The following is a 16,599-nucleotide window of genomic DNA, read 5'->3' as shown; positions in this document are numbered from 1 at the left end:
AGGGAGGGGATTCTGCCCCTCTACTCCACTCTTGTGAGACCCCACCTGGAGTACTGCATCCAGCTCTGGAGTCCCCAGTATAAGAAGGACGTGGACATGTTGGAGTGGGTCCAGAGGAGGGACACAAAGATGATCAGACGGCTGGAGCACCTCTCCTATGAGGACAGGCCGAGAGAGTTGGGGTTCAGCCTGGAGAAGAGAAGGCTCCAGGGAGAACTTGCAGCCCCTTCCAGTACTTACAGGGGGCCTACAGGAAAGATGGGGAGGGACTCTTTATCAGGGAGTGGAGCGACAGGACAAGGGGTAACGGTTTTTAACTGAAAGAGGAGAGATTTAGATTAGATACCAGGAAGACATTCTTTACTGTGAGGGTGGTGAGACACTGGAACAGGTTGCCCAGAGAAGTTGTGGATGCCCCCTCCCAGGAAGTGTTCAAGGCCAGGCTGGGAGGGTCCGTCTAGTGGGAGGTGTCCCTGCCCATGGCAGGGGGCGTGGAAGTAGATGATCTTTAAGGTCCCTTCCAACCTAAACCATTCTATGATTCTATATGAGTTTAGCTTACTGACACTGAGATGGACAATCCTGTTCCTCCTTGCCCAAACAAGTCCCCTCTCTCGCCTGGTCCTGGCTGGTGTGTGAACGTGCCTGGGAGAGGGGAGGTGGCAGCAAAGTTCCAAAGCAACTCCGCTGACTCCCCAAAAGGTACACTGGGGCCACTGCGTGACCTATAGGCTGAAAACTCCAGTTCTTGTTCATATGGAGGTGGAGATGGGGAAGTCACCCAAAAACCAGAAACAAGCAAACAAACCATACAAAACTGCCTCCAACCCCCACAGTATTTCCTCAGGTGGATACACAGGCAAACGCACAGAGACACTCAGGCCCAGGATCTATTCAGATGTACTGCACAAGAAATAAGGAAGCTGGAGTAGGATATCCTGCCTGACAAAGGACGTCTGGCCTTGTAAGCCACTACACAAGTGTAACTCAGCATTAAAGTGTGTTTGTCCAGCTAAGATACTGGGAATCCGGAAAGCCCAGCCACATACCCCAGCTCCTCCATTTCTACCTGGAAAAAAGCGTGCCTATGCTTAAGCAGGCTCCTGAGAGGGGTAGGAGTCCAGTTTAACTTTGAAAAAACACCTATTTCTCAAACCTTCTTGTCTGGAAGGAAAATGATCCGTTCAGCAACCAAGTTTCAACCACAAGCATTGGAACTGATAGAGGTGATTCACTGAAATCTGATCAAAACCATTGCATTTTCACCCCGCAAAAAAACCCCAAACCCTATTAGAAAGGTAAATTTTATTTTTGATGAAATAGTGGGAGATACCCATCTGAATATTCTATTTACAGAATATAATTACTGAGGTAGTGTTTAATACAACACTCACCTATTTCAATTTCCGAAGTCTAGTTTGCTCACACCCTATCATTCTTCTACATGCAGGTCATGTTTTAGGATTACATTTCATATGAAAAAAAGAGCTGTCTTTGTTAGGCTGTCTGAATTCCACCAAGGCTACCCCGTATCTGGTCCTGCCTGACTCCTTTCTAATGGGGGGAGAGTGATCTACGTGTTACATCCATGTATTAAGTGTCAGTAGAGGCCAAGCACCCCAAAACCACAGGTTAAATTAACATCCTGGCCTTCAGGATGTTCGTTAATAAGGGTGTTGATAATACTCTTAAGCAACCTAGATACGTCTTCCATGTAACTTTGCATCTCTTAGGAGGCTGGCTTAAGCTATGGTTCCAAGTGCTAGCAGGCTCATTCTTCTAAAAGAGCCATCATCTGCTGCACCAAAATGTCACAAAATTTTTGTACCTTACAAAGCAAGATTTTTCTCGCTGGCAGCAAAATTGCTTCCAGGAAAAAAATAAGAATAAGGAAAGTAAAGTAAGGAGAAGAAAGCAGGACAGAGATAGGAAATAACAATTCAAATAATTATTTATATACATTGCTGCTGAATTGCCAAGAAAACAGGGTCAAAAAACCCCAACAAGTCTCATCTTACTGGAGGTTTTAAAAACAGAAATACTCAATGTGCAACAAGACTTTATGGTATAAAGAACAAGTCCAGGATTCTGATATTTAAACGCTAGACTACTTGCAACTGAAAGCCAGGGTAGGTAAGACACTTTGTATTTCTTTAATCATTTCAGCCTTATCTACTGTGCCAAAGGGGGCTGGAGGAAGATGATGTAAATTAAGTTAAAGGAAATTGAAACAAAGACAAGATAAACTAGCTTTTTACACAGGTTCTCATGTTCAGTTAAAGCTTATGGAGAGAAAAGGCTTTAGCTTGCTCAGTCGGGGTGACAAATAGTTTACCTTGGTCTACCTCCAGTTAATTACGAACGTCCTTTTCTTGGATACACAAAGGACCCAGGTATGCGAGAAGCCATTGAAATCAGCCATCCAAAAGGCAAGATTGCCAATATTACACATTTCCCCTATAATTTAACTAAAAATAAGTATTTCTGCGAATCAGAATGAGAACGAGGACTTGTCAAGACAGACAAGATTTGCTCCTGGCAAATGCCATACAGCATATGTAGAAATAAGTTATAAAAGAAACAACTTCAGAAACAAAAAAGTATTTTTCCTATATTTAGTAAGTTGCTAGTATTTGAGACAAAAAACAAAGCAAAAACCTCAAACAAGCAACAGAGTAAATAATTTCCTTTTCCATCTCTAATCCTCTTGCATCTCTTAATTCTACAGCCAGAGTACCAGAAAAATTACTATGGCAAGGCCTTCATGCTGGCATGAACCCTCTCAGTGTGGTCTTCTGGACCACAAAAGTCCCTAAAATAGCTTGAGGCAGATTATGTGAATACCCTTCCACCGCCTCGTAGCAGAACAGTGGAAGCCCTCTCCCCTCAACACCATAGGGCTGACGCTTATGAAACTTCATGTTTTGTGTGTGCAGTTCTCTGCCTGCGCAGGAGTGAATGCAGTCCCAATGTGACTGGGTTCAGACAAAGCCAGCTGCAGTCGTGCTGCTCTTCAATTACGTGAGGAAGGAACAATGTATTATCTTCTTTAGCTCCACAGGAAAATTTCCACAGGGAAATTTTTCATACAAAATTTTTAACTACATCGAAGTTATTTCATAAGGCCAAGACAGCTCAGGCCAAGCCTCATCATATAAAAGAAACTATAATCCAGGGAGACAGTGATATGGTAATTAGAATGGCATTTCTTAATTAGCTATACGCAGTCAGATTCTCCACAATCATTACGAACAGTAAGGAAAAGATCCAAGGAGCAGAAATGCTCCACTTTTAGGTGGGTGGTCCATAAAGGGATGCAGAACAATACTTGGGATAACCTGGAATCGTAGCTATCTCCTGTAAGTGCATTTCTAAGGCACTAAAATAGTTTCCATACAGCAAACCAACAAACCTCCAAACCCAAGCAGACTTGTGCTACACTGGCATGTTCCTTTCCACTTCTAAAACACCAAACCAAGCAAGCAAGGTTGTTGGTCAAAGCCCCTGAGCCTAATTCCCTTAGAGAGAAAGAATTAAAGTTCCCTTCCTGAACATGCTTGCAACTCAATAGGGTATTTATATAGAAAATATGTCATGACTGTCAGTATTTTAAAACATTATAGTTTGAGAGGTATTTGACCCTAATTTTGAAAACTGAATGACTGAATCTTCAGTTGTTTCAATATCTAGTTTTTGCTTCATGATTAGGCTTGGGAGTGCACGTGATGAGTTTACCTCTGAGCTCATGCAGAAAACTATTTCAGTAGGCAAGGGCTTCCTTTATAACTCAAACCTGTTACATTTATAACTCAAGTCAGTAGTCAGACATTGATCCCGGGCATACAACTCTCTTTCCCCCAAACCTACCACTTACTGAAAGTCAGCTTTATGTGAGTCATTTCCTTAGTTCTTTTGGGGACTTTGATGGATTTCAGAGGGAAGACAATTCCTACCGCAGACTGCAGTTTTTTCCTACATCCTTGTCACCTCACCACGTATCCCCTACCACACTGTAATCCCTGGTTTTACAGCTACTTCGCTTGAAGCCTGTCAATATAGAAGTGGTACAGGGGAAAATACCATGGTATGAAAGGTGCATCTTTCATATTTGTAGATCGGAGATTTAACAAATTCCTTTTAGTACTGATAGTTGTTCTAAAAGTTAAGTCTGTTTTTTCTACTCAATATCCATTATTCTGTTTTTTTACTAATGGCCTTTTCATATTATTTTTTTTTGCTTCTGTGGAATTTATGAAATTATTTTGATTTGTACAGCTGATTCTACAAACAATCATAATCTGAACACACCCCCAAATGCCCTGTGCTAAATTTAGTTTCATGATGAGCAAGTAAAATTCACATGTTCTTTATTTGTCCATATAATACACCTTTTTTTTTTTTTTAGTTTAAAATTAGATAAAAGCATATTAAATGGCAGGTGTATGAAGTTCTTCAGAAACAATGCCAGAACAAAAAATTGAATTACAAAATGTTAAAAAATATGTAGGTACATTTGAACTTAACATTCCACTAACGCATAATGTTACAGATATTGTCTAATGAAAAATAATTGTGCCACTTACCTATTTTTGCTGTTTCTAGGAACTTTTTATTCTGTACATAGGACAATTCTGTACAAAATATGAAGTCTACATTTTTATTACTTATTACCATAAAACAAGGTACAATGTATGTACAATATTAAAATGAAGCCATACTAAAGCCACACTAAAAAGACACTTGTAATATTACTTTTGACATTCCTGATGTACAGGTGTAATTTTGGAAAACAGGGGAAGGTGTCAGAGACAGAACTTTATGAAGAACAACAGTCACCAAAATTCTACTTTAATTTTTCTTTTTATTTTGGATGTATTAGTTTTAGAATGGTTTAGTACAGGATTATAAGAAGTATATAAATATTGATAATAAACATGCTAAACCATTAGTGGTGATAGATTTTGGAATATTGACTAAGCAAATGTTCAGTGGCCCAAAACTTCAAATACGAGTTTGTGGTGAACTTTAAGCCTTTAAAAATACCATATTATTTCCCTTTTTGGTGAGTGTTTATCTTCGATAAAGAACAGAAATAAAATCTAGACAGTGAAATATGTTCGTATACGTTGAGCATCACACAATCAATCAAACATTGATATACAGTTTATTTTTTTTCCCCTTGGGTAACAAGAATAATTCCTTTCAGCAACCTCTTGCACAAACATACTGAACACCCAAAATCAAAGGTAACTGATAACCTACCAGCTAAAGATGGAAGTTCAAACAATGGTATATCAAAATACATAGACATTGCTTTACACAATTAAAAAAGCACCCTTTTTCCCTCAAAAGGAGAAGGCATCTTTAAACTGTTTTCATATAGTTTATCCTAATGGTAAAGCATATTCTTTTTCAAGTTTTACAGGAAATGTTTTTAGACACAGTGGACATTCCACTTAAAGGTTGGGTCGGTCTTTAAATTTCATTGTTGTAAGCCAATTATTTACCACCCACAATTTTCTTCCAATAGACAACGTAACAAATATTGTAAATTGAATGTTAAATGCAACCAACAAACAGCAGGCACTACATCTGCACAAGGTTATTACTATGAATGTCTGCTTCGCGCAATTTTTTTTTTAATTAATGGATGCAGGAGACGTTATACTTCCTTAAAAAGTAAAACAAAACTATTTTTAAAGAAGCCACGTTTTTATCTCTTTATGCATCAAGACATTAAACATTAAGTTATATCATGTTACTGCCAGAGACAAAAGAAACTAATCACCCATTTAGAATAGCAGAACACATTTCAAACAGCTTGTAAGCAGGATAAGTAAGTCAAAATACTGGCCACCCTGAGAGAAATCAAATATTGAAGACAAAGCACTATATTTTTAAAGAGATTTTCCTCCCGTGCTTTTCCATCTACAACAAAAAGCTCATTACATGCAAGTAATCTTGTGGAATATATAGCAGCATTTGAAGATCATCAGCAACTCAGATGCATTTTCAGTTCACTTGTGAGGTGTATTTGCAGCACATGTGCTCTTTACAACAACAACAAAAAATATTTTCACGGTAAAATTATGGTCACTATCTCCTCAGCTCTTAGACTCATTTAAAAAGAAGCACAATGGAATTCAAGGGTCTGTTCTTTTTCTTATTTTAATAAGCTTGTGATGTTGTGTTTCCTGAAAGGTTACGTTCATCTTTCAGATAGAAACTGATGCAACTGAAATCACGCATAATATCTGCCACAGAATATTGAACTCCTAGAGCCCAAGAAAAATGCTGAGTATTAAAAGCTCAGATAAGGGAGAAAACAGTGAGAGAGTATTTTATCGACTTGAAAAAAACCTTAAAATGAAATTTTATATTCAGTCTATTCCGAGTCATAGTAAACAAATTTTCATTTCAGGAAAAATTCTTCTACCAGTTCATATCTGGAATACTGGTGCCGTATTATACACTAAGGACTGGAAAATATGGCTTTAAATATACATAAAGTATTAGGACATGGTATATATAGATATAGATCTTTATCCTAAGTAAAGGAGAAATAAATTTACAGAATTCTTAGAAAGGAATGATTGAGGATTGTCATGAAAGTTACCAGTTTGTAAGCCATGTTTTACAATATGAAAGAATAACTGTGTATTTCCAAAACTGCTGGTATATTACAAGACAGCAATAATGTGGAAACAACTGTAAAGTTGAGAAATCCTAGAAAAAGTTTAATACTTAAATTTGAAATAATTGTACTTTTGAAAACACACATTTATCATTAGTACCAACTATTGGTCACTCATTTAGACGGAAAGAGTTTATAGAATGCTCTCCTCAAATACGACTATAAAAACTGCATGTTATCAGCTAGCTGGTACTATGATAACACCTCCAGGAAATTGTGTCCACTTGATTATAGTCAACCCAATATTCTGCATATGGAATTGGGTAATTTACCATTGTTTGAACTACTAATCTTGAGCTGCATACTCTATTAAGTTATTGCCTACAGAACTGGGTTGAAGAAAGCTTTGACTGTGTGTAACTGATTGGTATGGCACAAAAAAGTAAGTTCTACTGTAGAACTGAGTCCAGAAAAAAAACCTTTTCCTCCAAAATAATATTTCACTGTAATAGTTTAATGCCCATCATGTGATATTAATTCATCAGCTCTGCAATGTGATTCCAAGGCTTTCATGGTATAGATATCCTGAGGCAGTTCTGACTTGCGTCGCACAAGAGGACGATCTTTTTTCTGATCTTTCTGTGCCTGAAATAAAAATAGAACGAAGGTGGCTAAAAATATTAATTACTGAACAATTACTTAAAATTTTTTCTTGCACATCAGTATGTTCACTTATGGGAAAAATAAAAGCATATGGGAAAAAAATGATACTTTCTCCTCTTTACCCCACCAGCTACCCAGTTTTAAGTCTCGAAACCATTTTTTTTTGCTAAGAAAAATTAGAAACAACTAACAAATTCTAAGCTATTAGCAATGACATTACTACCATGATTATCACTTGATAACATTTTAAAAAATAAAATTATCATCTATCTACTCAATTATTTTTCATTTTCTATGTCTCTACATGTAAGATAAATGATTTAAGTTTTTTCCGTGCTTCTAATTACTTGCCCTATTTACATATGTGAAAATTTACAGTTCTGCTGTATTATTTTACCAATGCTCTCTTAAAACCAGACAGCAGTTCTAGGAGAGTCGCTTCAAACTATGTAATGGTGTCTTTATATAGTTCCCCAAGTCTGTCGCACCTACCCTAATTTGCCTGTTAGATCAATGTAGTTTACTCATGTTCTTCTATAAAAATAAGTCCTTATAAAAAAGATCATTTTTTACTTAGACATTGATTTACTAGCACGTTCAAAAAGTTAGTAAGTCATGGTGGTCAAGTTTAATTGTAGCACAGACTATTCACTAAAAACATAGTCTAGTATAGAAGAAAATTCCTGGTCTACTTTCTACAGTCATCCCATCACCTCTTCCGTATGGACACTCTGCTACACCACTAACCTCTGGCATAAACCTTACTTTCACTGAAACTGTATAGATCTTTATATAGTTCCTTGCTTCTTAAGTTTTATTTCAAAAATAAACCAAGTTGTCCTTTTGATTTGCCCCCCCCTTTTTTTTTTTTTAAACTGCTAACTGTAATATCTCTTGTTTTAGCATCAATTTCTGATGGTACTTAGCAAGGGATACATAAATGTCTTTCCAGTGTCCTCTCAAAGACCGATGCAAGAATGCTACCTAGCTTGCTTTCTGCAATACCGTAATCCTTTATCAATCATTTTTCTGCCTGGTGACCTAGACTTACCAATCCTTGCAAGCTTTACACTTCTCACAAATTTCTGTTATAAGAAATAATAATAAGAAGTCAGGGTTCAAACCATTCTATTAGCTTTGCTAGGACAGGATCTTTATCTTTGAAAAACAGGCTTATAACCTCCTAATCATCTCATTTACTTCTTGCACATTTGCTGAGCAAGGAAGAGCAGAAAAGCATTCACTTGGAGAGATGGCTAAAGGATGCTTAAACAGTTCCAACACAATTTTCAGAATTTTATTTGGTTTACAATTTGTTTCTTTTCCATTAGTGTCGCTTTTTTAGTCCCCACCCCTTCTAATAATCAGGGCAGGGAGAGGGAAATCAAGCTCATCCATAGGAGTGCAATCCACTCATTTTCCAGCTGGAACTCTATCAAATGAAGCTGTCTGTAGTCCCAACATTATAGCTCTTGAAGTTGAATTCTTTGTAGAAAAGAAGGTAAGACCTACATAGTCTTTGGTTTTAGTCTGGGCTGCCATTACTTTTTACGCATTTTATATTGTATGATACTGGCCTAAATCCCCAAACACTTCCAGCAGCTGCAACTGGGAACTTTGTTCTTAACTGCTTGTCCCAACTACTGGTATATAGTCATACGGTGGCTGCTTTTCTTCATGAACTAATGTTAGAGCACTCAGCATTAGGAGGTATGAGTTCTAGTTCCTGCTTACCATTTTTTTTTTGCTGACCAAGAGGAGAAGTGAACCAAGGTCTCATAGATCTGGAGAAACTGGTTATGTGCTAGGAAATAGCATACTAAAAGATGGACACTACTATCAACAGTACTCTGATTAAGCAGTACTCGTGTTTTTCAACAATCTTATATGTACCTTTTTCCAGTAAAACTGGTTCTAGGCTCTGGAGCTAGTGCAAGGAGGGCTGTCTCCCCATCATGTGAGCCTGGCTAAACTACCCAAGGTTTGAAGAAAGGCAGAGGTTTAGAAACTTTTATAAGCCCAGTGCTCCTCACTGACTGGCTCTAACCAGCATTTCCATTCAGGGGAATGATACCCTCATTCATTGCCCTGGATCAGCATGTAATTCAGCCACCAAGATATACATGTAATGCATACAGTTCCACTACAGAGATAAGCATTTAAAAAACAGCAGTCACTGAGCGTGTCTTGGAGGCATTCCAGTATTTCTTTTGTTTCTGACCTTCATCCTAAAAGCCATAGTACAAATAATAAATAAAATATAATCCAAAATATAATCTTGCAGGATAACGACACTAGAATTTTAAGAAAGTAACATAGGAGGTTAGGTTGACCATATGCTTATTTTTATTAAATTTCTTGTTTGATACATTGGTTCAAATTAACAGACTTTCTCTCTGATCTCAACCGTTTTTTCCAGGTTCAGATCATTTAGGTGGTCTTAAACTTTGCTGAATTTAGAGATATTCATATTACTGATATTCCTACCAGACATCTTAGTGATATTGCAATGCTCCCTGGCACTTTTCCATTTTCCATCAGATCCAAGTTTAAATCTCTAGTTTGAATCTCACGGTTCTAGTTCCACTTAATTGAAGTTAAATTAAGAACACCTGAAGATCACTAAGCATTAGCTAAAGGCAAAAAAACTGGAATGACCTTGAGAGTCCTTGCCCTGTAGTACGTAATGGAACACAACAGATGGTGGACTGAGGAAGAAGACCCATGAGTGGGCAAGGCAAATGCATACTTAAAACATTTTTTTCAAAACATAGTAGCTTTAGCCACCTTTAGCCACTAAGAAGACCCTGAATAACAAACATAAATGTCATCACAGAATCTCACTATATTTTATACGAGTTTTCTTTATGAAAAAACAAAACACTCATACAGAGAAGCGAATAGAACATGACGTGGTAGATTTTAGCCATATTTTTAACTATCCTTAAAGCATAATCCATGTTCCCATCGTGACACAAAAAGCTATTTCTAAGTGAAAAGAAAACAAAAGTTTCTGTAGAAGAAATGTCAAAAGAGACTATACAGCAGATTCACGGGCATTAGAAATGTAACACACTATTTTTGAGTGCTACAGTATCACTTAAAAGTAGCAGCTTTAATGAAGTTTGTTACTCTAGGATAAATGGTTACAGGGCTGAAAATATAACCCAAGTTTATGTCTATGATTAACAATAGCTTAAAAACTATTAAAAAAAGTCATAATTTAGATTACTTTGTTATCTTCACATGGCTTTACCTGACAAGCCTCTTCTTTCACTGTCTTTTTCAGCATCTGCAAATCTTCAATTAAAGGCCCGTCTGTTTCCATTGCAACAGGGCTGTTCAGCAAACTCGTGTCACTGTATGTTGGGTACTAATAAAACGCAAAGTGTTAAAATAATCATTCTTAGTAGTAATACCTAAATACTTAGGGTGTATTTGAGCATTTGAATGATATGATTAGTTATTTAAGATTAGTTTCGATATCTTATGCTTCCAGGCACTAAGTAACAAATTTTAAAATGCAACTTCAATACTTTCACTTGGCAGAAACATCCTGTTGAAAAATACAGTCAAAATACCAAAAATATGCTTTGATTATCTGAGACTGACTTTTAAAAAATTCAGATTTTGCCAGTATTAAATGTCTACTTTGGCAATCGTTTATCTGACACCTTATTAATACATTGCCTAGTGATTTGTGAACAGTGTAGCAACCCAAACACAATGATTTTACTTTCTGGTGCAATTTTGTGTTGGAAGAGAAAATACACTGTTAAAAGGCAAAATATGGTTAACATACATTTAAAATAATTTCAAAACAAAATATTAAAACTTTTCTGTCTTGAAAAAGTAAAACAGCCATAAAAGACTTTTGAGAATAAAAAAAAATCTTGTAAAAACAATTGCATAGTATCTAACGCTTACTGTACAGCAAGCTCAATATTTTAAAATGTATTTTAATTCAGATGAGGTCTATGTGGTCTTGAAATCAAAACTCATTTATGAAGACACACACACATTTTCATCTGTTTTTCCTGATAAATATTTTAGTATCTGAGTTTACCAATAACTTAATGCAGATGAGACAAAACAGAAAAAACTGACAGCAAGGATTTAATGAATATAATAATAATGATTTAATATCTTAAAATGTATTCTTGTGTTATGCAGAGTCAGGAACAGCTCTGAACAACAAGAATTGTAAGTAATTAGTCAAATTAAAGAGTTAACAAATTCCAGGGGACAAAAAAAAAAAACAACTTAAAAATCCATTATATAGAGTGCTATAAGCATTTATATCCTTACGTCAATTCAGTGGAACACTCAGTTTTCAAATTTATAATTTTTATTTTAAATTGCTTCCACTTATTAGCTCTCTTCATGCACACTACGCAGAACATACTGTATACAGGTTGTGTTAACCAGTTTCAGAAAATGTACACAATTACAAAAAAATTACTTGAGAAAAAAAGGAAATTTACACTGTAGAACTCTAAATTTTACTACTACGAGTCAATCCCCTTATTTAGCCAGACATGCAATAGTTCATTGTATGTGATAGCAAATGACCATGTACACCAAGTACTTTTCAAGCAAGGCTTTTGTATGGCTTATCTGACTACAGGAATGTTTTGTCACTGGAAGTCAATTGCTGCTTTCATATGAATGGTTCTTTTCTGATTAATTTAACTGATCTGTGGTCAGCTGACATTTTGTTTTGTTTTAACGAATTTTGAGCAGTTTAGTAATTGTTCCCGGACAAATGCCACAGGAGGAAAAAAAAATTTATGAAATTTCTCCTTCTTAGAAAAAAAGATGACCTTACACTTTCTGTTTTAAAATAGCACTGAGATCATAAAGTGTCCCACTTCTGTTTATGAAGTACCATTACTTCATCTTCCACCACTTTAAATTCAGCTAGACGATGCTGGAAAGATACAGTACAGTAAGCTTCTTGCTGCATTACAGCAAAATTATGGCTGCAGAGTAATTGAAATGTTTGGGTTTTTTTTTGCCATAGCAGCAATTGGTATGATTGAGATAACGGAAAACTGGCAGCATTCTCCAAGCAAATTAGGTAGGGGGGAAGCAAAAAACCCCAAGCCAAACCATCCCCTTCTCCCATAATGTCCAAATATAATGACTAGTCTAAAGGAGCTTTGTTTCTTTATCAAGATTTCAGTTACGTCAAGCAATGCCTGAGAGGATGTTTTCCTTTTAGCAAGAACCTGAGGTGCAGGTTCACCAGAAGACTGGCCCAATGCGAGCATGAGAACAAATGCAGCAGACAAGAACGTGCAATATTACTTTAATCCATTTGACACAGAGGAAAACTGACCAGTCATAACTCACAGTTTGCAGAAAGATCTCTTTTGTAATATATTGTTTGCAAAACAGCTTTTCAAGAGAAACCAACTATGGCATCTCTATATTTTCCATAATTTTGCACAATAACTTTTCAAACCGCAATACTGTATATCTCCTATTATAAGAAAAGGAAAAAGTACTTCGTATCATACTTTTCAGAAACCTTTTTTTACAAAAATAATTACTTGCACAAGAGAAAGGTTACAAATTTTAAAAGTACTTTTATTGTATATCTTTCATAATACAATTAGTGAAATTGCTTTATTTCCATGATCTGACAGACCTCTTTCCCCAACTGATATTTAACAAAACTAAAGTATTTAAATGTGAACACGTTAATCTTTTCTAAATACCTGGGGATTTGATTTGGCTAGATTTTCTATTTTAACCCATGCTTCTTCCCGTTCCTTCAATTTTAGCTTCTCTCTGAAAAAAAAAAAAAAATTAGAAGCAAAAATGGCAAAAGCAGCTTGGTGAATCTTGCATCACAACTTGTATACTTTCTTAAACATGAAGAAATTCACTAGAAAATTCAACAGAACCAATTATTTAGCTATGCCTGTTTCATCCTACTGCCCAAAATATCACTTACTGTTGACAGCATAATTTGCATCGTAGCAAGACCCCATGATTGCAAAGCAACATTAGAAGGGAAAAACCTTGTATTTTTCTCATGAAAGCAACAAACTGGCTGATACCAGTTTATCTTTAATAACTGTACATTGTTAAAAGAGTTAAAATTAAAACAGAAAGAAATCCTGATCTATGTTTAAAGTGTGTTTGTATTTTAACATTCTAATATTTGAACTCTATGTTGAAACATAAGAAACTAACATCTGACAAAAAATAAGGGCAGAGATTCTTACTGTCGGCCCAATGACTGCAGGTAATAGTTCAAAGGAAAAGACCCAGAAACATTTTGAATTGAACACTAACAGAAACACACCTAACCAAAATACACTCATTCAAGAGAGTCACAAGCCAAGAAGGGTGACATGGGATGATTTTTTTTTTAAAAATTAAAATAGGAAAGGTTTGTTTCCTTATGCCTAATGTAATTCAATATGCTAAAGTATAGGGTTGTTTTTCCTTTCTTTCTTACAGATAGACAAATTATTATTGCAGAGACTAGAATTAACACCTATCTTTGAAAGGTGGTAGAGTTTAATAGGACTTCCAGCCTAAGAGTGCTAAAAACGCTCTCAGGCTTCAATGCATAGAGCAGATGATCCAAATGTAAAAAGGGCAGTTATATTCAAGCACATACACAATTTGCCTCCAGCTCTCAATTAAGTTAAGTTTGGGCTGGGGGGGGGAAGAACTCTTTAACCACCCCTTTTTAAGTTCTTGTGTGGTGGGTGACTTTTTTTGGTTTTCTTTTTTTATTATGTCACTCAGCCCTCTGCCCGCCTTAGTTCACACTCAAAACGCCACAGAAGATAAGTGACTTTATGATCATAAAAGTTAGCTGCAGTTTTGGGCGCAAACCAGAAAAATTCTAGCTTTGAAATGCCCGCTCTGTTCACTGGCCTATGCAAGAATATTCAGAACTCAGCACGATTCTTCTGGCAAATAACGTATGAATGTTCTGTATTACAGTAGAGTAACAACTTCATTTCGGGTAATTTTTAGGAAAGCATGCACATATGCTCACACAAGGCAATACTGAAAAATACTGGAAAAGCAGCTGGGGAAGAACTGAGTGATAACATGAAAGAAAATAACACTGGGCAAATAAAGCATGCTAAAATAAACGCAAGATGTAAACTAAACTGTTTAACAGATTTCTTAGACTGGGCTCCACGATTAGCAGTGTCTCTCTCAAAAAATTAATTTTTTAGGAAGATGGTGAACCCCAGCAGTACTAGGTGAAAGACTACATAAAGCAACCTATTGTTAAGAAGATTTTACAGTTCATATATAACAAGAAGTTTCACCAAGTCGATTTTGAGACTGCTGCACTGTAATCAAATGGGCAAGTTCCCACTAAAGACACAGTAGTTTTTCAGAGCTAAAGCACTCTGAACAATTTATTCAAAAACAGACAGACACACTGACATGAAAACTTACTTCAGTTTTTCTGCTTTAAATTGCTGTGTGCAGTCATCGAACAGTTTTTGGTTCATCTCCATGAAGAGTTTCAGAGCATTGTATATCAAGCCATGTATTGTCCTATAAGTAAAACTTCTGGTTGAAACTCAGAGTACTTTAAACTTTGAAATCTATTTTTTCTGGTCAACAGTAGCCAATAGCCTACATAACTGGAAAATTACATCATTTCAGAATAAGTGGAAACAAAACTAGTCAGTGGAAGTTTCACTTTACCCTCAAAAGGGCTAATATAAGTACTAAAATTACCAACTTTGAATGCAGTTTTCTTACTCTATAGTACTACTCGTCACACTTTTGATGTTTGAACTTCATTTTTAGTACTATGTCTATCAATACAGGACTAGCTTTGAAATTTAGTGGCTGACACTAATCAAACTAGGGTTATTAGAGAAAATGCAAGATGACATTAAAGATCTCGTAAGTAACTTAAGGGCAACTGACAAATTCAAGAAAAAAAAAGTTAGTGATTAAAAGGAGCCTAGAAAAGACACCATTCATTTTGAAAACCACCACACAGCAACAGCACTCATTTCAGCACAATTATCCCAGGACTCTTGAGAAAAGAGTTAGAAAAGTGAGGTGGAAAACATCAGAAAGATTAAACAAAAATAATCTGCTTTATGAAGCACTTTTACAGAGTAATTTACAGTTCCAGTCTGTAATCTATTGCTGACCGTTAAATCCAAAAGCAATCAGTTAAATGATTACTTTGTATCATACATGTGAGTTACAAGAGTGCAGCTGTACTGGGTAGCATGACTCCTCCTCAGAATAAAATGAATGCATGGCCTCGAATGCCAGAAAAAACAACCGACAGCAATCCACATTTACTATACACATTGCATCACCAAATCAGAATTTAATTAATGAGTACGTTATTTGTTACTGCTTACATCCAATGACAGTAACCAATCACTTTAACATCACTTTATCTTCCATTTCTTTTCCTGTGTTTAGTGGCAGACTGATTACTCATTCTTGGCCAACCGATCAGCAGTCCTCGATTCAGGGCCAGCACTAAACTCTGATACTTTCACCATCCCAGCAGTTGCACAAGACCTCGAACAAAGAGGCACTTTAGAATGGAACAGCTGCAGAAAGGAGCTGACCAGGACTGTTTTCATGCGTAAGTACTATGTTATTGTGGGGAAAAAAGTGAAAATAGTCAATGGAGAAAGAAGAGAAAACAATAAACAAAAAGGGAGGGAAGGAAAGGAAAAAATGACCTGATCTACAACATATTCCACTAGAATGCAGAAGAAATGCAAGTCAGCAAAGAGGTTAGAAATCAGAAAACAAAGTTAGTCTTTAGAAGTATCTGAACTACAGATTAATGCCAAATTTGCTTCATATTAATAAAAACACGCCATGGATTAGATGCACTAAAACACTGTTTCTTGTTTAATGAAAAAAGCAGAAATTATGTTCCTCAACTCTTAGTATTTCCTAAAATTTTTGACAGCAGTAGTCTCCTTCTTATCCAACAACTTTAATGTCATAGAATAAACAGCTCAGTGCACTGTTAAAACTAGCAACTCAACGATCTGAACCCCTTTTAAGCCTACAACTAGACATAAGTGAAGTAGCAGAACTTTATTTTTACAAGTGTTTCTTACTTGTTCCAATGCGTCTTTGAATTCCGGTACAACGATGGAAACATGATGGGTAAAATCTTTGCTGCGTTATCACTAATTAAACTCATAATATATTCATTATTCCAGTAGTATAATGCTCGCTCTGCAACCTAAGAAGACATGAACAAAGGAACACTTCAGAAAATCTCTTAAAGAGCAAATAATTGAAACATTTGGCAAATATAA

General features: G+C 36.1%; 1 protein-coding gene across 2 annotated transcripts in view; it reads right to left on the bottom strand.

Annotated features, from left to right (window-relative positions):
- Nucleotides 1-4,588: 4,588 nt before the first annotated feature.
- Nucleotides 4,589-16,599, bottom strand: part of PPP2R5C (protein phosphatase 2, regulatory subunit B', gamma) — a 54,993-nt gene continuing 42,982 nt past the window's right edge. Inside the window, exons 10-14 of one of the 2 annotated variants that reach the window (XM_009891044.1) lie at nucleotides 16,396-16,523; nucleotides 14,738-14,839; nucleotides 13,021-13,093; nucleotides 10,554-10,670; nucleotides 4,589-7,279 (exon numbers count right to left, since the gene is read on the bottom strand). In XM_009891044.1, coding sequence (XP_009889346.1) covers nucleotides 7,148-7,279; nucleotides 10,554-10,670; nucleotides 13,021-13,093; nucleotides 14,738-14,839; nucleotides 16,396-16,523 — 552 coding nt within the window. In that variant the 3' untranslated portion in view covers nucleotides 4,589-7,147. The remainder of the gene's footprint in view (nucleotides 7,280-10,553; nucleotides 10,671-13,020; nucleotides 13,094-14,737; nucleotides 14,840-16,395; nucleotides 16,524-16,599) is intronic. The other variant, XM_009891045.1, reaches the window with a different exon arrangement.

This window comes from Charadrius vociferus, unplaced genomic scaffold (assembly GCF_000708025.1).
Source record: "Charadrius vociferus isolate BGI_N301 unplaced genomic scaffold, ASM70802v2 scaffold228, whole genome shotgun sequence".
Lineage (NCBI taxonomy): Eukaryota > Metazoa > Chordata > Aves > Charadriiformes > Charadriidae > Charadrius > Charadrius vociferus.
The sequence above is the reverse complement of the archived record's forward strand: the minus strand, read 5'-3'. Positions and strand labels throughout refer to the sequence as shown.